At 43.1% G+C, this 25,558-nt stretch overlaps 1 protein-coding gene across 36 annotated transcripts in view; it reads left to right on the top strand.

Annotated features, from left to right (window-relative positions):
* MICAL3 (microtubule associated monooxygenase, calponin and LIM domain containing 3) overlaps positions 1-25,558 on the top strand; it is a 234,780-nt gene that overhangs the window by 77,987 nt on the left and 131,235 nt on the right. For 34 of the 36 annotated variants that reach the window (XR_012895684.1, XM_075896972.1, XM_075896909.1 and 31 more), the window contains 13 exons: positions 2,900-3,107; positions 4,903-5,019; positions 8,359-8,460; positions 9,091-9,246; positions 9,980-10,080; positions 11,925-12,182; positions 12,743-12,858; positions 15,838-15,964; positions 20,503-20,596; positions 21,828-21,975; positions 23,396-23,592; positions 24,834-24,946; positions 25,488-25,550. Coding sequence is in view for 34 of the 36 variants with exons in the window: in XM_075896972.1 (XP_075753087.1) it covers positions 2,900-3,107; positions 4,903-5,019; positions 8,359-8,460; positions 9,091-9,246; positions 9,980-10,080; positions 11,925-12,182; positions 12,743-12,858; positions 15,838-15,964; positions 20,503-20,596; positions 21,828-21,975; positions 23,396-23,592; positions 24,834-24,946; positions 25,488-25,550 (1,800 nt within the window). In the remaining 2 variants the exon portion in view is untranslated. Of the gene's footprint in view, positions 1-2,899; positions 3,108-4,902; positions 5,020-8,358; positions 8,461-9,090; positions 9,247-9,979; positions 10,081-11,643; positions 11,783-11,924; positions 12,183-12,742; positions 12,859-15,837; positions 15,965-20,502; positions 20,597-21,827; positions 21,976-23,395; positions 23,593-24,833; positions 24,947-25,487; positions 25,551-25,558 lie in introns of those variants that run through there. The other 2 variants (XM_075897059.1, XR_012895726.1) reach the window with 2 other exon arrangements.

Genomic DNA, 25,558 nt, shown 5'->3' with positions numbered 1-25,558 from the left:
CATTAAGATTATTTTATATATAACATCTGAGAAATTACCATAGTTGTTTGATAAATAGTGTGCAATCCAGAGTTGAGTCTACATGATTAAAAGCTTATATTGCCTGTTCACTTTTATAATGATTTATATTCCTGCTTTTGAATACAATCTGTAGACAACTAGATTAAAAAAATCTAAAAATATTAAATAGGGATAAAATCTATACTGAAGTTTCCATTAGGGGTTAAATTTTTTCTATATTTTTAAGTCAGGATATTTGGCTATCATTTCTACAATAACTTCAGTTCTGTTATATTGTCCACAGGCAGTAGATTAATTTTTAAGAAAGTTTCAGAATAAGCAGACTGGGGAGAAATTGATGGCTTCCGGTGATCAGAAGCTTTGGTGCTGTTAAACTGCAGAGGGATTGTAATCCTAAGAATCTCATCTTTCTGCAAGATTAAGAGCTAGTGCTGGACTGAAGCCTAAAGCTCTGCAGCTATGTGAGTCCAGTCATTGCACTGTATAGCCACCATTCCGCCACCCAGAAAATTAGAGTTATAGAATACAGAGTGAACCTCTCTAGTCCATCACTCTTTGGTCTGGCAATATCCGTAGTTCAGCATGATTTTAGTTAGCTGGGTGTCCACTTATCATAAGTGTGGCCAAGTTTCCTGCAGTTCAGTAAAGTTTGTTTATAGCCACTAGTCCTGGCTTTTAGTGTTCTGTGTGGTGTTTAGCTGTAACTTACCCCTAAGAGCAGTGGAAGTGTTGGTAATGCTGCTAGACAATATTGACCCTCCTGTGGTTTGCCAAATTCTTTGGTTCAGCACCAGTCAGGTTCCAAGGGTACCTAGCTAGAGAGGTTCCACATATATTATAGCAGTAGAGTTGCATGTGATGTTTTGGTCAAACTTTAACACTTAAACACTGTGGCCATAAACATTAGAAATTTAATGTCATTGGGTTTATTTCACTGTGAGATCCACTCTCAGAATGTCTTTACTCTTGTTCCTGAATCTCCAGTTGTACAACTTCAATTAAAGTACTCTTGGCACCTCCTTATAAATCAAATGCATAGTGCTTTAGCTCTCCTGTAATCCTGTTCAGAACTCAGTTTCTGCATGAGGTCTCAGCCTGGAAAAGGGTTAGGAGTGTGAGGAAGAGAGATGATCAATTTAAAAACAAGTGTTTAAATATCTGTGGGATCCCTGAATGACTCTTACCTTAGTACAGGCAGTCCCCGGGTTACATGGATCCGACTTACATCGGATCCCTACTTACAAACGGGGTGAGGCAACCCTGCACTAGCTGCTTCCCCCCAGCAGACCAGGGAGACGCAGAGCGGCTTTTCTCAGCAGACAGCTCAGCTTGAGAATAAAGGACTGAGGGAAGTGAGGTGTGGGAGAATAAAACTGAGCTCTGGAGAAATGTTTGGCTAGAGTTTCCCCTACAATATGTACCAGTTCCGACTTACATACAAATTCAACTTAAGAACAAACCTACAGTCCCTATCTTGTACGTAACCTGGGGACTGCCTGTAGTAATATAATTTATTAAGTTGTTAGACACCCGCAAGGAGAGTTTCTGAGCTGAGTGCCTTCCTGTCGGAGCCCCTGTATACGACCTTTTTTCATGGACAAGGTGTAGTTCCTCCTGCATCCTGCCTTCTTACCAAAGGTGGTGTCCAGTTTCCATACGAGTCAGGACATCTTTTTGCCCGTGTTTTATCCTAAGCCATATTCTAGTGCTAGAGAGCAGAATCTCCATTCCCTAGATGTCCGTAAGGTGCTAGCCTTTTACATTGATAAACTGAGACTGTTCAGGAAGTCACCTCAGCTGTTTGTAGCGATGGCAGACAGAATGAAAGGTCAGCCAGTATCGTTTCAGTGCATCTCTTCCTGGATAGTGTTCTGTATCCAAGAATGTAATGGACTTGCCGGGATACCTCCACTCCCGCTCAAAGCATATTCTATTAGAGCCCAGGTGTTCATTGTTCAGATCTCTGTTCAGGAGGTTGGTGACCTGATCTTCTCTATACATACCTTTGCAGCTCACTGAGCAATCATAGGACAATCTAGAGGTGATGCAACCTTTGGAGGGCAGTGCTCCAATCAGTGCAGAACTCTGACCCCACCTCCTAGACGTGGGCTTGTGAGTCACCTGTTTGGAATGCACATGAACAAGCACTAGAAGAAGAAAAGATGGTTACTCACCTTTCATCACTGTTCTTAGAGATGTGTTGGTTCATGTCCATTCTAGTACCCACCTTCCTTCCCCTTTGTAGGAGAAGGAGCTGAGGATGGGAAAGGCTGGCAGGGCTTTATATTAGGCACCATAGTGGTACCACTTACGGGGTGCCCAGACCAATCCTACAGCTAGCTGCTAGGGGAAACATTTTCTGGCTACAGTGTATGTGTGTGTACATATACCTGATTGGAATGCACATGAACAATACCTCTCAAACAATAGTTGTGGAAGGTGAGTAACCATCTTTTCAGGCTTTGGGAAATAAAAGTAGTAAGAGAAAAGAGCTAAATTACCTGCTCCAAGGAGAGAAATTAATGTAAATTGGGCCATGGTCTTTTGTAACTCTTGATCCCACCCACATTTTACAAAGATGGAAGAGTACAGTTTGGCATACTTCTTAAATGAGACTTGAAAATACACAGTTTGTTCACTGCTCATCACTTCTTCTAGTATGATGACCTTGCTTTAATTCAGGCTCCAGTAACTGCATTAACAGAGTAGTGACAGAACACACAGGTAACCTCAAAAGGATTTGTCTGGTGAAATCCTAGCTTGCATTGCAGCTGCAGGACATTAGGACTAAGTAAAGTGCCTTGTGTTGCTTTGAAATTGTCATAGAAATATTTTTTTTATTCAGTCAATAATGTTACTTGATGCCAATGCCTTTCAGTGTCTCATAATTGGGGCTGGACCCTGTGGCCTTCGTACAGCCATCGACCTGTCCTTTCTAGGAGCCAAGGTGGTGGTCATAGAAAAGCGGGATGCCTTCTCACGTAACAATGTGCTGCACCTGTGGCCATTCACCATACACGATTTGCGGGGCCTTGGCGCCAAAAAGTTCTATGGCAAGTTCTGCGCAGGAGCCATCGACCACATCAGTAAGTAAAGCATCTGTCATCCATACATCTCCTTTCTTTTCCTTAGGGACAAGGTGGCAGATAGCATGTAGTGACTCAGTAAAATTTGATCTTCAGCAGTACTTCTCTGATCTCTGTAATATGTCACTCTGGTGTACTTCAGTTTTATGGTTTTATAGCATTGTTTGGCACAGACCTAGATGTAAGCTAAATGTGCAGAGCCTGTAATTGCAACCCAGAATATACCTATGATCTTGCCATGAACTCTTCCTTTCTACTTTGGAAAGTAGACTTGGGGAAACCAACCCCCCTTCCAAATGATAATTCTCTTAAGTGCCTCCTTCAGATGCCTGCAACTGTCACACGAATCCCTTTCCCTAGAAATGCTAGGCAAGTTGCAGAAAATGGCTTAATACTCTTGAATATCACGCTTCGCATATGGCCCTGCAAAATCCAAAAAAGTAGAAAGAAAACTGCCTGGTACAGGCAAACATAAGAAAATTGGCTAATAAGTTGTAAGGATTGGTGAAGATGGATTTTGCTACTTCATTCATGTTTGTGAAAAGTGACTGAGGACAAGGAAAGGTGCCAGACTGTGAAGAGGTTTGATTAGGGATGCTAAAATGCATTTATTAAAGTAAATGTGTAAGCGCTAAAAATTTCAGTGGTTACATGCCGGGGGAGGGGGAGAGGAAGGGCAGTCGGCTCCTGCTTGCCCCAGTCTCCACTGCTGTCTCTGATACAGAAACAGCAGGTGGCTCTGCAGGAGCCAGTATGTGCCAGGAGCTGGCTTAAAACCTGGCTTCTCTCATACACTAGCTTCTTCCCCCCCCCCCCCAACTCCCCACGATGCTGCCTCTAATACAGTGGTAACAGCACAGGGGGGAGGAGGGCTGTGTAAGCATACATATTAACTGATTAAACTTAGACATCCCTAGTTTTGAATGAATAGAGGGTTAGGAATCAAGCTATTGAGAAGATAAGAGAGAAGATATGAGAGACTTATGTAAGGGATCTAATGCCCTTTTAAAGCTGAATGACTGTGCTTCACAATCAATGGAGGAATACATTCCGTTGTTTTTGATCATGTGTTGGTCATGTCCTCAGCCAGTTCCTTTTAATGGTGGAGATGTTTTCTGCCAAGTGCTGAACCAAAAGAAGCTAGAAGATAGGGAAGCAAATCCTACATAGCAACATCCAATAAACAAGACTTGGCCTCCAGTGTAGAAAAAAGGTCTAGCTTTTTCTTTGAGGTGATAGATAGGATTGACAGAAAGCTCTTTGGAACTCTGATCTTACTGATGTTTCTTCCTTATTGATTTCTTACTATTTTTATTCTTTACATAATTACACATGCATGTACACAGGATTCCATCCTCTTTTTTTCCCTTCCCCCTATTTGAATTACAGCACTTAAGTGGAGTACTGAATTAGCCAGAAGGGTTTTCCTGCAGAGTAGCAGTGTCTTTATCTCCTATAGTATTCCTCCAAGCCTACAAACTGCCTGCCTCACCTTAAGAAGCTGTGCTAGCTCTTGAAGGAGCAAAAGATGTAAAGTTTGATGTCCTGTCATGAACCCCGAATCACAACCCTTAAAATAGGAAGACAGGTGTTTGCTGAACTTGCCATTGATTGGGGAGACTTATTTCTGCATTCTTTACAAACATCTTATAAAATACTTTCATTCTAAAAATGATCTGAAGAGGCTGATGTAGTAACTGGTGCTTTCATAAGATGTGCACTCATGAACATTTATCACACATGTATATTTTGTTTTCATGCAATGTGAACGTATTGCCTATCTCATGTCCTGTAGGTATCCGTCAGCTCCAGCTTATCCTCTTGAAGGTTGCCTTGATCTTGGGAATAGAGATCCATGTCAATGTGGAATTCCAGGGACTTGTTTATCCCCCTGAGGACCAGGAGAATGAGAGTAAGTAGAGATGAAAAGAAAGATTGCAGGGAGTACAGAAGTAAAATTGGAACAGGTGCATGCATGTAGTGCTGCTCTTCAGACTGAAGAAGCAGACTAGTTTAATCCAGTTTTACTTTCTAGTAGCTAAATGTTGTAGTTCTTGTTGGATCCTGTCAATATTCGCTGGGGGGTTTAGTTTGGATGCACTCTCTGCCCTGGAACATAAATTCTTCAATAGAAATGACTATTGGTTTGTACTTGCACCTTTTGTTTCCATGTGTGCTGAATTGAGGGCATGAGAGGCAGTGCATATCAACCACCTCTCTAATGCCTTATCTACGACATATCCAAAGAGGAAATAAGCAAAGGGGAAGGAGAGCAGGGCATGAATACAGGCAGTCCCCGGGTTACGTACAAGATAGGGACTGTAGGTTTGTTCTTAAGTTGAATTTGTACGTAAGTCGGGTACCCCAGGTGTCCCCGATTCAGCTGCTGCTGAAACTGACCAGCGGCTGATTCCAGGAAGCCTGGGGCAGAGCTGCTTTGCCCCGGGTTTCCTGGAATCAGCCACTGATCAGTTTCAGCAGCAGCTGACTTGGGGACACCTGGGGTAGAGCGGCTGCGGTGCTGCCAGGTTGGTCCCCGCAGCACCGAGGTGCGGCACTGTGGGACCAACCCAGCAGCGCCCCAGCTGCTCTGTCCCAGGCGTCCAGATTCAGCCGCTGTTGAAACTGACCAGCAGCGGCTGAATCGGACACGCCTGGGGCAGAGCGGCTGGAGTGCTGCTGGGTTGGTCTGGTAGCGCCAACCCTTGGCGCAGCGGGACCAACCCGGCAGCACCCCAGCTGCTCTTGGGGACGCCTGGGGCAGAGCAGCTGGGGTGCTGCTGGGTTGGTCCCGCAGCGCCACGGAGGATGCGGCCGGCGGGACCACCGCGACGTGTCTCGGCGGTCTGCTGGGGGGGGGGGGGGGGGCGCAGCTAGTGCGGGGTTCCCTCACCCCGTTCTTAAGTAGGGATCCGACATAAGTCGGATCCACGTAACCCGGGGACTGCCTGTATACAGGGGAATGATGCAGCTTGAAGAACTCTACCTTCTTTCTTCTTTGAATGCTGGTCTCCAGTGAGTATTCACTGTAGGTGATTCCTGAGCAGTGATTATTGAGCAGGCAGGTGCAAAGGAGGTGCTCTGCTCAAGTCTGCAGGATCACTGAATCAAAGGAAGCTTCCACAGCCATGGCTTAAATGGGAGAACAGTGTGCATGGACTGCTCCCAGCAAACACCCAAATGGACAAGCGCTCAAAGAACTCCAGTTACTATAAGTAACTTAACCTTTTGTTTCTCCACTTTACAAAACCAAAAGTTCCTCCGTATTCTGCTGAAGTTGTCCAAAATGCTAGTTTACAATAGTTCCTGCCGAATTTTGGCCCATTGAGCCTATAATACTGTGGAACTTTTTTGTAACAACAACAACTTGCATTGTGTGGCTACTTAGATAATTTTCCCTGCACCTGCCATGGATGTCGTTGGCATTCTTGTTACTGGCCTAAGAGATCATGAGAAGTTAGAGTTTGGGACAAAATCTTTCGCCGTCTTGTAATGAATGCAGAGAGCCTTACAATGATGTCTTTAGTATGCTGTTATACTCTGTCCTAATTCCAGTAAAATCCATTTGTCGAAAGGCTTTGGGTAGATTGTGGGTATTTGGGATCACTTTAAATGACATGATACGTACACCTAGGCTTAGCTCTTATCACTTGCAAGTGTTTTCCAGATGCAGTCTAGGGTACAATAAAGGTCCTGAAAAGATGCAAGCACCGCCTGTGACAGTGTCAGTTGTGTAGCCAGGGATGTGGGAAATAGGTTGTCTAGAAAATGAGAGGTGATGGCTTGCTCCATCCTTAAAGATGCCACCTATATATTGGGATACCACTGAGCCCAGCTGTTTTACCAGCCCGGGCGCCCTTTAACCCTGTCTTGCTGAGCCAGGTTCTTATGCCTCCTCCAGCGCACACACAGGCAGAACAACACAGACACTGAAATCAGCTCTGAGGAGACTGAGCTTAAGGGATTTCCCCAGCACACAGGTGCCTATCTCCCTCAGCATGCAGAGTAGGGATGTTAAATATCAGTTAATTGAATAATTGATTAACCTCATGAATTCTTATTGGTTACTCGACTATTCTGTAGTCCCTGGGGGTGAGGCTGGCAGCCAGTGTGCTCTGGTCCCACTCTTGAGGAACCCTTTGCCACTCTGTGCTGCTGCCTCTGTATCAGAGGCAGCAGCATGGGGTAGCAGCAGCCCCTGTCCAGGGCAGGATCTGAGCTCCCAGCCATGGCATGAGCCAGAACTGAGCTGGGCTGCCTGCCTGGCTCCTAATACACTTTAAATGCAGAGCCACTGTGGGTAGGTCCTGGACCCGGCTCAAGCCGGGACTGAGCCAGGCTGCTGGCCAGCCTGCTAAAAAATTTACTGGCGGCGAGGAAAGGGGGGTGGAGAATGTGTGTAGTCTATAGCATTAACCGATAAGCTTTTGCTTATTGGTTAATCGACTACAATATTACATCCCTAATGCAGATCCAAAGGTATATTGTGAAATCTGCCTCCCTCCCTAGATGTGGACGAAGGTATGCACAGCTTCTTATCCTACTCCCACCCCATTATGAATTGCATAAACTTGGAAGGAAGCTGAGACCTCAGGTATAAGTATTCACAAGCTGGACACCTTTCCAGCCTGGGCTCAGCTTTTCACCCCTAGTTCAAGTTCTTGCTTCCAGGTGTTTTTCAGTGTCTTTTTGGGTGCGGAGATAGAGAAGAACACTGATGATGTCACTCCCCTGCCCAGTACAACTCTTGTGTAAGGGAGAGACCCTTTGTCAACCAGTGGGAAAACACTGGTCTTCCAAAAGCGTGGAGTAGGTCCAGTACGAGGTGCTGGGACCCATGTCTCTTCAGAGCTGGGGCAGCCATTACTCGCAAGCTGTCTGGTCTACAGGAAGACTAAGCCCTTTCACAGTTCATGGCTAATGGGTCATCAGCCCTGACTGGCTTTTCATTGATGTATCCAAAGCGTAGTTGTGGGTAACATCCAAAGTACCACATTTGAAATAGACACATTAACAGAAATGATACAGGTATCAAATTAAATAATCATATTTAATAAATCATAACCTTTCCAATGATCTCTTACACAAGCCATCTTGCATAATGTACATCTCAGTTACGTGGTAGCCATATCATACGCATGTTTTCAAAAAGAATATGGAGTGTAATGTCACAATGGCTATGCTTGCTTTTTTTAAATGTCTGTGAATGTAAATGCACCTAATACATTTTTAACTGAAGGTTTATCCACAGGGATAGGCTGGCGTGCACAGGTCCACCCAAAAACACACCCGGTATCAGAATATGAATTTGAAGTGATCATTGGAGGAGATGGCAGGAGGAACACTTTAGAAGGTATTGGCTCCTGATGCATCCACAATGGAGAGCTTTCTACAACGCACACTTAGCAGTGTAGTTGTGTCTATTTTAAATGGCCACAGAAGAGTTGAAATATTTTCCTGTATGAGATGCTCTCCAACATCTTTCCAAATACTCAGTCCTTAAAAATATCTGTAAAAAAGTGACAGAGGAGACACAAGTTCCCCTTCAGGAATACAGATGGCCAGTTGTAGCATCTGTCTCTCCTCCAGTCTTATCTTTCTCTACAATCAAAGCAGCAGGTGTATTAGGCCTGATTACTTTTTGGTTCTGTACATTTTCTAGATTGTGTGCCATAAGCTTGCACTTGCAGCACCTCTTCCTTCTGAGATTAGGTGGGGAATTATTAGACATGTCAATGGGGTGGTTGGGAATGATATTTAAAACAGTGCTACAAGAATTATTGAACTATATGGAATGGTCAGACATTTTTTTTTCTTCAAAGATCCACATTTTGTTTTCCTGGTGAAGCAATCTGCAAGAGAGGATTTTGATGCTTCGCCTGTAAAGAAGAGTGTCATATATTTAGGGACCCGCTTTATAGCAGGCTGAGCCATTTCTGAACTTGAGCTGTAGTTCATTATCTCTGCTTCATTGTGTCCCAAGGGTTTCGCCGGAAGGAGTTCCGTGGTAAGCTGGCAATTGCTATCACAGCAAATTTCATCAACCGCAACACCACAGCAGAAGCCAAAGTGGAGGAGATAAGTGGTGTAGCCTTCATATTCAACCAGAAGTTCTTCCAGGATCTGCGAGAAGCCACAGGTTTGTGAACATTAACCAAGAATCTGGAGGTGCAGTTTATCTAATTACCAGTTATTGGTTGTTTTCTTAATCTGCCTTTTTTTTCATCAGTGAATGAGTGAGTATGTGGCCCTTGATCCAAAACGACATCACTATCATCCATCCTTCCTGCCTCATTGCCTTCCACTTTCTCAACGGATTTGTTACTGCTTGTTTTTCAATGGTTGGTCATTGTAGAGCATAACTAGAGGGCTGTACTTTTTAACTTTTGAACATGTGGAAAACAGTCCTACCACTCCTTGGAGAAACTAACATGCCATGTTTACTCTCTTCCTTGACTGAAGTCAAGCTTAGAAATATTAAAACAAGATTAGGGCCACGAGGGAGGGAGGGAGATGTCTAAAAGTTCAATTTTCAAAACCCATTGAAAGCATGGTAATAAAGTGCTGAGTGCAGCCATATAATGGTTCTTTCTATTGTTACGGATTCCAGTCCATGTAATTTCAGACTGGTGTATACTCCTTGTAGGTTGCAGCTTTCCAAGGCTTCGGAGGATTTTGGCAGAGCCCTCCATTACATTTAGGGGCATGGGTGAACCTCATGTGCATGATCAGAAATTATCTGTGTGCAGACCTAACATTCCCATAAGCTAGAAAGGCTCAGCCAAAGCTCTTCCAAATGATGCTGTGAACTCTTGTACTACATATAACATACAACCAACTTTGTATTTCTGCTTCCCTTTCTTCTGTCATAGGTATTGACTTGGAAAACATTGTCTACTACAAAGATGACACTCACTACTTCGTCATGACTGCCAAAAAGCAGAGTTTGCTGGACAAAGGGGTGATACTGCATGTGCGTATTATGTTCTCTCCATATTAGATGTGTGAGATAATCTGATGTTGGGAAGAGAGTCTGTTTTTGAAAGGAATTAAATAAATTGTCATTTAACATATACGTAGGCATATTGACTTGGGTTGCAGGATTTCTAGGGCAGGTATGTGACTAGCACCCTGTTAGAGGAAGAAGATTGTGTTGTTTAAAAAGGATTACATGCTCTGCATTGCACTCATTTACATCCTCCTTCATAACTGGAGCTTCTAGACATAGGACGTTTAAATATCCTTCAAGGCCCAAAGACTCCTTCAGAGACTTCTCATTTGGTGGAGGTCAAAGAACTTGAAGTATGTGAAGAGAACTTGTGATGGAACTTTTTCCATTACTCATATTAACAGCGATGAGTTTAATAGTGTCTTTGGTCCTAAAGAAATAATTAGTGCTCTAATCTTGCATCTTTTGTCTGAAAATAGAGCATGGAGGCAAGTGCATAATAGTTTAACTTAACTGCCATGAACACCAATGGGCTAACACTTCATTTATACTTGTTTTGTCTACAGCTGGAATGCACCACTTAGTCTGTTCTGGCAATATATAGAACCAGTCTGTACCTTAGAACTGCCTCCTATAGTTATGGCAAGACAGCTGCATATTAATCACCAAAAATTTAACATCCTCTAGTCAGTTGTTTTACTAACTGGCCTGCTAGTGGTTTGGAACTATTATGCAGTATCTCACATGAGATATATCAACCTGAGTTGGAAGAACACTATTTGAAATAATATACTAGGGGAATCCTGGTGATCAGATTTCAAACCTTAGTCCAAATAAACATGTAAAATATTGTATGCTTGTTGCTTTGCTCATGTGTCTTCAAGTAGCATGTACTAAGCTTGTTTTAATCAAGACCAACACCCAAATATGCTTCCCTTACATTGAAGTTCACAGGAGTTCCCCTGGATGCTTTCACTGATGGCAGGTCTAGCCTGTGAAGTAATGTGCACCATAGACCGGGGATTGGAAGCAAAGGTGATTTCTAAAGCAGCTAATGTATAAGGCAATAACACATCGATGAAGGCCTAGTGGTGTGCACTAAAAGTTCCCTAATGGACTTTAACATATTGCTGTTTCATACAGCACTGTGTTGAAGTGCATCAGGGAATTTTTAATATGCATCAACTGAGTCTGTGTGGACCAGTTCACGTGCAATGCAATGTGCTTTAGAACTCACTCCTCTGTAGTCTGCATTGATGCTCTATGTAGGCAAGCTCTTAATCTTCACTTCAGCTTTTTATGTTGGTGTGATTTTAGGTTTTTATAGCAAAGTTTTGAAGTTCACTCTCTATAAAGATGGAATAGAAAGGGTATTTAAGTCCATTTAGCGAGTGACATTGTAATCATGAAGCTTCTTCAGAAAGAATCACGAAAGGGCTGTAGTTATACAACTTCATGAAGCTATAGAGTGTGCAGTTATATAACTTAATGAAGCTATAGAGTCTGTTTCTTTTGGAAGTGACCCTACAGATTATTCATGACCCAGATACTTTTGCCAGCTTTACCATATATACTTCCCCTTTGTAGAGTGCAGGTTAAGCATACCACAACCACTGCTGGGGCACTACCCATTTTTATGCTTTTCACAACTCTGGAGTGACCATGTTGCCTGTTGGAATGTTTAGAAATACCAGCAGCGTTGTCAAGGCTCTTGCAAAAAGAAAAGGTATAAACATTGTTTTCTCTTGGAATTCTAAATCAGTTGACTCAGAGGAATCTCAGAACTTACAGTAGTTTATCTGCAGTTACCAAATTTAAAATTCCCTCTCCCCATGTCTGTTCTACTTAAACTTTTCTCTCTTTGGCAGGACTTCGCTGACACAGAGTTGTTACTCTCAAGGGAGAATGTGGACCAGGAGGCTTTGCTTAACTATGCCAGGGAAGCTGCTGACTTTTCCACCAATCAGCAGCTGCCATCACTGAACTTTGCCATTAATCACTATGGGCAACCAGATGTAGCCATGTTTGACTTCACTTGTATGTACGCATCAGAGAATGCAGCGATGGTGCGAGAGCAGAATGGCCATCAGCTGCTTGTGGCTTTAGTTGGGGACAGTCTGTTAGAGGTATGCATTAAAACAGCTCACTCACTGTGTGAACCATGAATGGAAGTGATTGCACCCCTATTACCACTAAAATGAATGCAACCTTCCGTTTGTGTTATGACTTTTTTATCATGAGGAACGCAATTGCTGTTTTCTGTAATTGAGTGGAAGGAGCAGGGGGAAGGAATGTTGGGAAAACAGTGAGTATTCAGCATAGCAGTGACCTTGCATAGGAAGCTCAGTCTGCAGAGATCTGCTGAAATTGCATCTGTTCTACCTGCTCCATATTGTGGCAGCTCAAATCCCTGAGGAACTATGCGAGGACAGTTAATAATTAGCATGCCTTAGTTAGTTTGAAAAACATGGCTTTTAAGAGACGCTCCAGGCTATGAGTCGTCATAGGGAATAATAAAACACTAGCTATGGATTAGCTCATAGCCAGTCCACCATGCATTTGGCTTTCACCAGCCCAGAGGGAACCAGTGTCTCAAGCTAATCACTGAATTACAGTACCCTAGTTGGCTGCCTTCAAATATGTTATTGGTACCATTTATAATTTCTTTTTCCCCTACTACATCTAGCCATTCTGGCCGATGGGAACTGGAATAGCCAGGGGCTTTCTGGCTGCCATGGATTCTGCTTGGATGGTACGAAGCTGGTCTCAGGGAACTAGCCCTTTGGAGGTCCTTGCAGAGAGGTAATGGAGGATTATTATGGAGAAATAAGTCTGGTAGTAAATTCTGATCTCAATGCAAAATGATTTGGAGGCTGAGGTAGCTGAGAAATTAATTGTGCTCAGAAGGCTCACTCTTCTGACCATCTACTCCAATTCCTTGTCTTATTACAGATGTATACCCAGTGTGGGGTAGATGGAGCAAACCTTGTGGCTACGTCTACACTGTAGGTTTCTTGCGCAAGAACAGTTGTTCTTGTGCAAAAATTTGCAGCATGCCTACACTGCACATGCGTTCTTGCACCAGTAAAGTTACAGTAAAGCGTTGGAACAGAGGGCTTCTTGTGCAAGAGTTATTTCTCTCCCTATGAGGAATAAGCCCTCTTGCGCAAAAGCTCCTGCACAAGAAGGCAGTGTGGAAGGGCAACAGGGGTTTCTTACGCAAGAAACCCTTATGGCTAAAATGGCCATCAGAGCTTTCTTACACACGAGAGCGTCCACACTGCCATGGACACTCTTGTGCAAAAGCACATGGCAGCGTGGATTCGCTTTTGAGCAAGACCTTTTGCACAAGAACTCTTGAGCAAAACAGTTCTTGCACAAGAAGCCTGCAATGTAGACATGTATCTTTAATGTTCTTGGAGGTTGTCCACTGAAGTGGTTTGAAGTGGATTCTTTAAAATTTGCATTGGTTTTGACAATGACAACTTAGCTAGATTTTTCAACCCAAAATTATTTTGAACTTTTTTTGTATACGCTCAAGACCTAACTTTAGGTTCCCAATAAAGGAGTTCAGCTTGGTCAAACTATTTCAGTTTTGTTGCTGTGTGACATTTGTTATTTCAGAAGGCAGTGTTGGTTGTGCATAAAGCCTGTCAATGTTGTGCTTGAGTTTGTGCTGCTCTCACAGTAAGGATGTTAATGAGGATCTGAACTTGTCTTCATCACAGATAAATGTTTTAAGGGTGAAATTTAGTAGAAAAACCTCTGTTAAATCTTAATTTCTACTAATAATTAATAGGAAATTAATTAGGAAATGAATTAAAGAAATAGGTGCAAAATGCCCACTTCTGTAATTCAGTACAGAATGGAAAGAAAGTCCAAAACTAGCAACATGTGTATTAGCTCATACTTTTTGTCCACTCGGGGTCAATTTAATCTTGTCTTGTCTTGTGTCTGACATTGTCCAGAACCAGGTTCAAGAAATTCTGAATCATTATAGAATATATCCACAGGACAAGTTTTTTTTCAACCAACTAGTGGTTGGCTTATTCCATCTTTCATACTTCCTAATTTTTATTTTATCTGATATAATTGTGGAAACTCTCATGATACATATTAAATAGCTAATACTTTTAATTACAGTTAATCTCTTGAGGTCAGTACCACCTTGTGTCAGAGTTCCACAAGTTAAGTGTTCACTAAGGAAAAACATATTTCATTTTCAGTTTTAATTTTGCTTTATTTTATTTCATTCTGTTTTGTTATCTTTTTTATGAGAGGAAAATATAAATTGAAGTATATGATTTCTTATCCATATTATTTATTATTTTGTATGACTTTGTCACGTCGCCCCTCCCTCATATCCCAGTCATTTACATGGAACTGTCTCCTGGCAGTTAGTATTTTTTTGTCTGTTCCTGGAATACTTGTATCTACTATTTCTTTTGAGATGTGGTGACTAGAGCTGAAAACACAATTCCAGGTGAAGGCATTCTATTGATAAAGGCAGTCCCCGACTTACGCGGATCCGACTTATGTCGGATCCGCACTTACGAACGGGGCTTTCTCTCCCCGGAGGTCGAGGTGGCGGATTGCTACCTGCGAGCTCCGGGGCGAGAGAGCCCCGTTCGTAAGCTGCTCCGGTGCCCCTGGTCTGCTGGAGACCGTCTCCAGCAGACCAGGGGCACTGGGCGGGTTCCCGCGCTTCTGAGGCTTTGCCAGCGCAAAGCCTCAGAGGCGCGGGAACCCGCCGCTGCTGCGGTTTCAGTCCCGGTGCCCGTGGACTGCTGGGGACGGTCCCCAGCAGGCCACAGGCACTGGGACTGAAGCCGCAGTCGCGGCGGGGTCCCGCGCCTCTGAGACTTTGCCAGAGCAAAGCCTCAGAGGCGCGGCACCCCGCTGCCGCTGCGGCTCTGCTTCCCGTGTCCCTGGTCTGCTGGGGGGGGGGGGCGGAGCTAGTGTGCCCCCCAGCAGACCAGGCTTTTGTTTTGGACCCTGGGCAGAGCAGCTGGGGCGCTGCCGATTGGTCCTGCAGCGCCCGCTCTGGGCACTACTGGACCAACCCGGCAGCATCCCAGCTGCTCTGCCCCAGGTCCTGATTCAGCCGCTGCTGGTCAGTTTCAGCAGTGGCTGAATCAGGACGCCTTGGGCAGAGCAGCTGGGGTGCTGCTGGGTTGGTCCAGTAGCGCCGAGGAGCGGTGCTACTGGAGCAACCCAGCAGCACCCCAGCTGCTCTGCCCCAGGCGTCCCCAAGTCAGCCGCTGCTGAAACTGACCAGCGCTGACTACAGGAAGCCCGAGGCAGAGTTGCTCTGCCCCAGGCTTCCTGGAATCAGCCACTGATCAGTTTCAGCAGCAGCTGACTTGGGGACGCTTGGGGTTCTTAAATTGAATCTGTATGTAAGTCAGAACTGGCGGTCAGTTTCAGCAGCGGCTGAATCTGGACGCCAGTTCCGACTTACATACAGATTCAACTTAAGAACAAACCTACAGTCCCTATCTTGTACGTAACCCGGGGACTGCCTGTATATAAAATGGCAGTGTATTTTCCATTTTATTTCTGTCATTCTGTTCTCCCCACCTCCCTGATTCCTGGTGAATTGAATTAAAATATAAACAGCTTAGGTGCTTAAATACTGGATCTTATCTGTTTCATATCTGAAGAGGGGGGTTTGCTAATTTGAGTGTTCTAATCCTCTGAGTTCTTGACTTTGAAGATGGCAGTGGTGGTAATGTATCTTTCTCCTACTTGCTGATCTGAAGATAGTATTTCCCCCCCCAGAGAAAGCATTTACAGGCTGCTGCCTCAGACCACTCCTGAGAATGTGAGTAAAAACTTCAGCCAGTACAGCATCGATCCTGTCACCCGGTATCCCAATATCAACATCAATTTCCTGCGGCCAAACCAGGTAACTGGGCTGGCAATATTTTTGACAGTATGTAATCTGTATGATCTTCATGTAGCCACTCGTCTATATCAGAGTTCTCATCTAGGGGTGAGAGAGCAGCACAACGAGCCATAAACAAATGCCAGGTTGCAGTGCCATTCACTCACATTTGGTCCCATACCAGTCTGTCGTGGTTGAGGAGTGGCAGGACCAAACTTTAGTGAGACATGGCATTGACAAACATGGTATTGCCATGGACAGAAGATGGTCAAGTGTGGTGGGGAGAGGACTCACCTAGGCGCAGATGCGCATATCATGTTGTGGCAAGCTCTTCCAAACAGTGAGAGCCAGCAGACCAGAGCAGAAAATTGGGCCTGGTACACATGACAGGAGCTGTTATCTAGGGGGAGTGCAGTGTGGGCTCACTATCCAGCACTCTTCTCTCCACTCCCCTACACACGGGGCCAGGATAGAGCCAGACCCTGCCCCCGTGGGACAGAAGTCGTCATTGTTTGCATCTCTGTGCCCTCAATGCTGTCTATTGCCATAGTGCCAGGCAGCACCTTGCCCTGCACCCCAGTGCCCTATATGCATCCATAGTGCCAGAGGGCACCCTATCCTGCTCCTTCCAGTGCTGGGCATTGTTTCCTGCCCTGCATTCCTGGTGAGTGCTGGGTGGACATTTCCCAGTGCCTGGGCCTGAGGGTTGAACACAAGAGCCACTGCTGCCTAGGTTGGCTGAGAGTGCACACTCAGACGTTTCTGGCTAGGTGGTAGAGCCCTTCTCTAAGAAAAGTAATATGTTAAGGGGGGATTTGATTAAAAAAGATTGAGAATCGCATGCCTATATGAGTATTTAGCAAATTAGACAGCAACAAAAACCAGAAATACTAACCAGGCATAAACCATTGTAGTATACTTTCTTCCCTTTTGACTAGATATTATCAAGTCTCTAACCACTGTTCACAACCATGTCAATGGTAACTCTGAACTTCTCTGCATTTTGACAGTTTGACATGCTGATAATGTGATTTTTGTATCTCCTTTGTAATAGCTCAATATTAGAGTTGTCTATTGTGCTGTTAATAATAGAATATTACATATTTTTGATATTTTCTGTGTTTTCAAAAATAGTGATTTGATTTTCAGTACAGAATACAAAGTATAGTGCTCACTTTTTATTTATTTTGATTACATATAGTTGCACTGTAAACAAAAGAAATATTATTTTTCAGTTCACCTAATACCGTGGTCACCCAACAGGTCGATCGCGATCGACTGGTTGATTGCGAGGCGTCCTGTCCGCCCCGCCCCCATTTCCCTCCCACTCCCGAGAAGCCCCACTACCTACCTCCAGTGAAAATGGAGGTAGTGTAGGCTTCCCGGGGATGGACAGAAGTCCTGCAGCTTAGCACCACTTCCGGCGATTCCGGAAGTAGCGCTAGCTGCTCTGCCGGGTGTACTGCGGGAGGGAGCATTGGCTCCCTGCACCACATGGGAGGGGTGAGTCAGCCCTGGGGGAGGCACGCGCGTGGGGGGCTTCCCTGCACGGGGTCGGCCCCAGGGCAGGCGTGCGGGGGGCTTCCCTGCACCGTGGGTGGGTGGGTGGGTCAGCCCCAGGGCAGGTATGTGCTGGTTTCCCTCTGGGGCGGGGGAATCCTGGGAGGAGGCAGATACAGGGGACTATCTGCCTCCACTGGCACCCCACTCCCCAGCCACAGAACTCTGTCCCCACTCCCCTAACTCTGTCCCCACTCTCCTGTCCTCAGCTACAGAACTCTGTCCCTACTCCCCTCCCCACTCCCCGAACGCTGTCCCCACTCTCCTGTCCCCAGCCACAGAACTCTGTCCCCACGTCCCTGTTCCTAGCTACAGAACTCTGTCCCTATTCCTGTCCCTACTGGCACCCTGTCCCCAGCTGCAGAACTCTGTCCCCACTGGAACCCTGTCCTCTGCTCTCCCAGCACCCTGTTCCCTCTCCCCTGCCCCCAGCCACAGAACTCTGTCCCCACAAAATATATAATTATAAATGCTTCATTTTAGATTTAAATAGCATGAATAAAAAACAGACCATTTATTTCATAACTATAAACACATGATTTTAATTTTATACATCGCATAATTTAAAAATAAACTGTTTATCAGAGTGTGTAAGTAAGGGCTGGGGATAGCAAGTGATGGACAGAGGGAGAATAGAGAGGGCGGGCTTCAAGAAAGGGGCGGGGCAGCAGATCTTCGCCTGTTCGGAGATTTTAAAAGTGATCTTGGGTGTAAAATGGTTGGAGACCACTGACCTAATACAAGAACGCAGTGCAGTGTCTTTATCACAAAAGCTGAACTTACAGATATGTAGAATTATGTCCAAAAAACAACTTCATTCAAAAATAACTGTAAAACTGCATCCTGCTTCTTGGTCAGCCAATTACTCAGACAAACAAGTTTAGTTTCAATTTGCAGGAGGTAATACTGCATTCTTCTTATCTGCAATGTCACTTGAAAGTGAGAACAGGCATTCTCATGGCACTGAAGTAGCTGGTGTCACAAGATATTTATTTGCCAGATGTACTAAAGATTCATATGCCCCTTCATGCTTCAGCTACCACTCCAGAGAACATGTGTCCATGGTGATGATGAGTTTTGCTAGATAATGATCCAAGCAGGTATAGCGAAACATGTTCATTTTCACCATATAAGTCAGATACTTTCAGCAGAAGGTTGATTTTCTTATTTGGTGGTTTTAGTTCTGTAGTTTCTGCACTGAAGTGTTGCTCTTTTAAGACTTCTGAAAGCATGCTCCATATCTCGTCCCTCTCGGATTCTGGATGACACTTCAGATTCTTAAACTTTACATCGAGTGAAGCTATTATTTAGAAATCTCATATTGGTACCCTTCGTTGTGTTGCCTCAGATCTGCTATGAAAGTGTTTTTAAAACTAACAACATGTGCTGTGTCTTTGTCTAAGACTGCTATAATATGAAATATATGGCAGAATGAAGGTAAAACAGAGCAGGAATCATACAATTCTCCCCTAAGGAATTTAGTTACAAATTTAATTAATACCTTGTTTTTGTAAGGAGCATTATCATCATGGAAACATGTCCTCTGGAATGATGGGTGGAGCATGAAGGGCCACGCAAATGTTTAGCATATCTAGCAAGTAAAAATGCAGGCAGTCCCCGGGTTACATGGATCCGACTTACATCGGATCCCTACTTACAAACAGGGTGAGGCAACCCCGCACTAGCTGCTTCCCCCCAGCAGACCAGGGAGACGCGAAGCTAGCGCCCACCCTCCCCCAGCAGGACCAGGGAGACACGGAGCTGCTTTTCTCAGCAGATACCTCAGCTTGAGAATAAAGGACTGAGGGAAGTGAGGTGTGGGAGAATAAAACTGAGCTCTGGAGAAATGTTTGGCTAGAGTTTCCCCTACAATATATACTAGTTCCGACTTGCATACAAATTCAACTTAAGAACAAACCTACAGTCCCTATCTTGTACGTAACCCGGGGACTGCCTGTACATTGCCATGCCAGCAACAGAAGTCCATTGTGAATGCCTGTTCTCTCTTTTAGGTAACAATTATAAAAAGGTAGTGGGTAGCATTATCTTCTGAAAATTGTTACCAAAGTTGTTTGTCTTAGGGATTGGCTGAAGAAGTAGTAGGACTGAATAGCCTGGTAGGCGCTAAAATTTTCCAATTTTTTTGGTTTTTTTGCGTGCAGTTATGTAACAAAAAAAAAATCTACGTTTGTAAGTTACACTTTCATGATAGTGATTGTACTACAGTACTTGTCTGAGGTAAATTGAACAATACTATTTCTTTTATCATTTTTAAAGTGTAAATATTTCTATAAAATATAAAGTATACTCTGTATTGTAATAGTATATTTTGAAAATGTACTAAAACATCCACTAATATTTAATATATTGCAATTGGTATTCTATTGTTTAACAGTGCAATTTAGTCACAGTTAATTCATACTATTAATTCAAAAAATTAACTCTGATTAATCAACAGCCTCAGTTAATATGCATTGAGTATCTACAAGTTAGTGCTTATATTGAAATGGAGGCTAGTTAGACATCATCATAAGAGCTGTTCCTTGGGATTCAATGGCTTTGGGGAATTGTGTACTGTGCAAACGTATCATAAAAAACTTTTTACATTATTATCCTCTTCTTGGTTTGTGGGGGCCACGTACCATGTGTGTGTGGCCATTTTTTTTAGAATAGGAATTTAGTGTGCAAAGGCCATAGGTGCTGAAACTATGAATGCAGGGGGTGCAGCAGCTCCCCCGGCTTGAAGTGGTTTCCATTTATATACAGAATTTACAGTTTGGTTCAATGGCTGTCAGCACCCCCCACTTTCAAAATTGTTTCAGCACCCCAGCAAAGGCAGTAGCTCTGGCCTGAAGAGACTTCTGCAGTATTGGCTTTTGATGAGAGAAACTGTTCTTTCTGTCCATTCATTCCACCTACATCAAAAACAGTAGTAATATATTCTGTTCTGGTTTAGGCCTTGATAGGTTAGCCTTTTTTAACTCTTTGCGTTTTTATAGGTGCGCCACTTGTACGATACAGGAGACCTGAAAGACATTCATCTGGAAATAGAGAACATGGTAAACTCCAGGACACCAAAGCTGACCCGGAATGGTAGGTCCCAGCTTAGTTAATTTCATTGTGTGCTTCCAGAGCTGAATCAGTGCATCAGACGTCCAGAGAGAGCCCCCTTTCTGTTTAGACAAGTGTCTTGTTAATTCTTAGCTCAGAAGCAGACCTTTCATATGTAATTAAACTTCCAAACATAATTAAAAATTGAACATATTATATTTACCTCAATTTCCCTTATTACAATGCATGTTCAGATTTCAAAATATTTGTTTCCTAAAAGGTTTTTGGCCACCACCTTGACCCTGTAGTGGAGGCCTTATTTCAAGTAAGAAAAACCAGGCTTTACTTGATTTGGCAGTGAAGGCAAATTTTTTATTAAGTACAGATAAAAATAATGGGGAAAAGTAGAAAATTAATGAAGAAAGAGAATTATTTTTGTAGATTCTCCTCCACACTAAAACTTTCTCCGTTTTAAATTTTATCTCTGTCAGATTAAATTAATAAGTTACTTTACTTGAATTTTCCCTGTTATATAGCAGCGCTACTTGTTATTATGGAGTCTAATTATTGTGCCAGTGTACTGCATCTGTTCTAGAAATTAGGTGCTTTATGCTAAGAGCTGGGATAGTTGTCTGGTGAAACCATAACCTAAAGGACTTGTTGAATTTTTTTCTTTTATATAGTGTCTTTAGACTCTTAGTAAGGTTTTGGTGTCTCTTGGAATAGTGTTTTGTTCAAATTGATCTGTTTTGTTATTGCAACTTCCTCCCATCTCCTAGATAAACAAGGTCAGGATGGCCAGGGATTTCATGGAAGACCTCCAAAGTTAATGCAACTGTCACAGAAAGGTGTTGGCATTTCTTCTATCTGAAGCAATATGGCAAGGGATTAGGGAGCATTTTATTATGAAGAATGCCATATTTTGGATCTGACTTAAATCAAGATATTGACCACTTTTGGTCATTTAAAATTTCCTGGGAATTTCACAAGAGGCAGGGTGACTTATCTAAATTACTGCTTGAGTAATTACTTTCTAGCAAACTAAAGTTCTCCCTCTATTCTGACCTGTATTCTGTATTATTAGTCATGTCCTGCCCTAACAATTTCAGTTGTATAGTGTTCCTGATGTAGGGGCATGTTTTTCTACTAGAGAGGTGGCTGCTTTTCATTGGATGAGTAACACCTTTAATATATATTATGAGTTGTACTTGGAACTCCCATGAATGAAAAATGCAGTATTACAGCTTACTAAAAAATGTGATGTTTGTTTCAGAGTCTGTAGCTCGTTCTAGTAAATTGCTTGGTTGGTGCCAGAGGCAGACTGATGGGTATGCTGGTGTGAATGTGACAGATCTCACAATGTCATGGAAGAGTGGCCTAGCCTTGTGTGCCATTATCCACAGATACCGTCCTGACTTAATGTAAGTGACTGATTGATTTACTAGAATTCAGAGAGGAGAGAGAATGTTGTTCAGATTTGTAACCAATATATGATTTTCAAATTGTTTAGAGAATAGAAGTAATATAACAGCACATTGACAACGTGTGTGAGGGAAAGGACTGAAATAAATTAAATTAGCTTAAGTAAAGTCTAGAGCAGTTCATCTGTGGGGAAGGGATTTGTAATAGCTTGGTGAGTACCAGGTTACATGTACCATCGTTTTATCTTCTAGTTCACTTGATCAAATCTGTCCCAAGTAGTTGGTGACCAAAACTCATGACCATCTAACAGCTGTTTAGTGGCCTTCATGAAATTGGTGGCTTCAATTTAAGTTGTAGGTGACAAACATCCACATCAGCTTTATAAATACGCCTGTTGTTGGTAACTTCTTCAGATGGCTTTTAAATACTTTTTCCTGGTCTGAATAGACACAGAGTAGGGGAAGTTCACATTACTGCTTGTGCAGTAACCTGTTCTGTGAATAAGTGCAAGACGCTATATAAAAAAGTGCACATGGGAATGGGAAAACATTGTCAAGGTAGGGCTCCTTAGTGTAGACTCTGGCACATACTGAATGAGGTGCTGGGCTGGAGTTTGGAGACCTAGGTTCTACTCTCAGCTCTGATACTGGACTGTTCAGAGACCTTAGGTAAGTCATTTCCTTTCTCTGTACCTCAGTTTCTCTATCTGTAAATAGGGAGTAATGACACCGGCCTATTTGTTCACAAGTGCTATTTAAGAAGTAAGTAGTGGTATTATAATGAAAGTCTAAAATGATTTCAAGTTCCGAAAACAACATTTTCAAAGATAAATACTGCAATACTAAATATTGAAAGTGTGTATAAAAGCAGTATCACTTGTAAAGCGATCAAAGTACCTACGTAAATACTCCATTCTGTGTGTCGCTGATTAGAACTCCATTGGAAGTTCTACATTCAGTTTGAGGCACCATGTTTAAAATGCCATACATATTGGAAAGAAGTGGATGTACGGTAATGGAAAATAGCATTGGAGAGGAAAAGATGTGAGATATATCTATGGATCAAGTAAAGAGAAACAATGACGTGAGGGAGGATTTGATATGCTTTCAAGTATAGCAAAGAGGGAAGTGAAGATGCAATATTCAAAGCAAAAAAATCCCCCAAAAACCTCTCTAAAAAGAAATGTAGGTTGTCTCCAGAGACAACGAAGCAGGGCAGTGAGTGAGTGAGTTTTCCCCAATGTGTTTCCTTCACATTTCTTTGTTAACGGGCCAAGTAACATCGCTGTGACACCAAAAGTATGATGGCAGGATTATTGAAAAAATGGGGGCACTCGGCAATTTGAGTTGCTGCAGGAAAAGACTGACTCTGAAAGTATTTTTAGAAGACTACTACTTAATGCTTTTCTCCCCCTTGTAGAGATTTTGATTCTCTGGATGAACGCAATGTGGAGAAGAACAACCAGCTGGCATTTGACATTGCTGAAAAGGAGCTTGGAATCTCTCCTATCATGACCGGCAAGGAAATGGCATCTGTTGGAGAGCCAGACAAGTTGTCCATGGTGATGTACCTCACACAGTTCTATGAGATGTTCAAGGATTCCATCCCTTCCAGTGGTAAGGGACTCAGAACAAATGTGTTAGATTGTGGGATGGTAGCAGTATTCATATTCTTCTGTGCATTATGCCCCTACCAGGGTGTCCATTTCAAGTGTGCATGTGCCTGCAATTGAAGATTTTCTGCAGCATTGTGGATTTGGTATAGACATACATTCTGGTTACCCAGGGCAATTCAAAAAAATGTGTGAATGGCTCCTTAAGAGCCACCTGGGGAGACACCTGGCGACCCTTTTGAAATGTAATGGCGACCCATATTTGGGAAACCCTGCTGTAGGGGTTACACTACCCGTCCTCTTTCCCCTTTGCTTTGGAGTCTTGTCTTCCTGGGACTGAGTGGCAGAGAAGGAATTGAGTGGTTTATCCACCGTAACCCTATATATCCTTTGTATGGAGTATGAGGATAACTGAGGCACATGCTTGAACCAAACAAGCACTGCTGCCAAAAATTTCCCATCAAAAGTGCATGGTGCACATTCTTATTTCAAGTGGAGCCAGTCATAGAGATATGCATCTCAAAAAGCCACTCATTTACTGCATGAGGTGAGTAACTTCTTGTCTACTTTCCTCCTACAAGAACTCACACTTAGTTACTCTGAGTTTGTCTGCACTGTAGCTGGGGGAGAGCCTGCCAGCCTGAATAGACAAATTCATACAATCTCCACTTGATTAGCATGCTTAAAATAGCAATGTGGATGTTGTGGCACAGGTAGTGGCTCAGGCTAGCCACTCAAGTTGAAACCTTCCTGGCTCTGAGCGTTATAACTATAAATATAAAGCTCTGTCGGCGCTTTTAAAGTTAACTACTAAATGGCTGCTGGCTAGAGCTTTAAAAGCTCTGACAGAGCTTTATATTTATAGCTATAACGCTTGGATTGTATCTATAACTTCAGGTTAGTGGAATGAAGGCCTGGAAGATTGTTTTTTGTTAACAAGAATGGAAAGATGCAGTCATGTACCTTAAATTTGAATTTGACCTACTTTAAACTCTAAAACTATCTAGAGTGCTTAGAAAACCTAAGAGGGAAAAAAGATGCATTTGCCAAAGGGAAAAGGGCAAAACTATTCAGAGAGATATTGATTTTCAAATTTTTAAAAGCATTTTAATATGGAGAGTGTAAAAAAAACCCCAGTTCCTGCTAAAGAATGAGTGAGTCCCTTCCTGATCGTTTCTTGGCTATTGTTAATAACTACAAAGAGTTTGCTGTGCATTCACTGGTCACACCTGTTTCTATTCTCAGAGACCTTGGATCTGAATGCAGAAGAGAGAGCTGCTCTAATTGCCAGTACCAAATCTCCCATCTCTTTTCTTAGCAAACTGGGGCAGAGTATCTCCCGGAAACGAACTCCAAAGGTAGTTATAACCTGCAATGTATACTTTAACCCCAAGAACACTATAATTTGCCAGGCTGACAGCCAAATATGTGCTAAGAAGTGCATGTGTGTGGGGAGGAAGGGGTATGAAGTGGTTACAGGCTTGGCATTGTACATCTCATATAGGAAATGCTGCATTCTTAACATTTCAGCATTACTTTGGGTTGGGGAAAGGGATGAAAACTGGGAAGTATAATCTTTCTAGTGATAGGAGAGAGGTTATTCTGTGCTGTGGGCTTAGGTCCAGAGTATTTTCTGCACTGAGAAATACCTACTGTTTCTCCTGTTGACTCATTGAAAAGCTCCAAGAATGACAAGCTGTATTTCAGATAAGAAGGCTTGGTTTCCCAAATGAGGACCAAAGACTAAGGGAACCACCTTTCCTACAGATGGGAAATGAGCATAGAGACTCAGCCAACAATAATTCAAACACTTGTATAATGTGCTAATGGCATTCACTATGAGCCAGAGAGTTTTAAAAAAAACACACCATATCTTCAGCACTTTTCTTCCTGTTGTAGGATAAAAAGGAGAAGGAACTGGATGGTGCAGGAAAGAGGAGAAAGACCAGCCAGTCAGAGGATGTAAGTAT

This window comes from Pelodiscus sinensis, chromosome 1 (genome assembly GCF_049634645.1).
Source record: "Pelodiscus sinensis isolate JC-2024 chromosome 1, ASM4963464v1, whole genome shotgun sequence".
Lineage (NCBI taxonomy): Eukaryota > Metazoa > Chordata > Testudines > Trionychidae > Pelodiscus > Pelodiscus sinensis.
The sequence above is the reverse complement of the archived record's forward strand: the minus strand, read 5'-3'. Positions and strand labels throughout refer to the sequence as shown.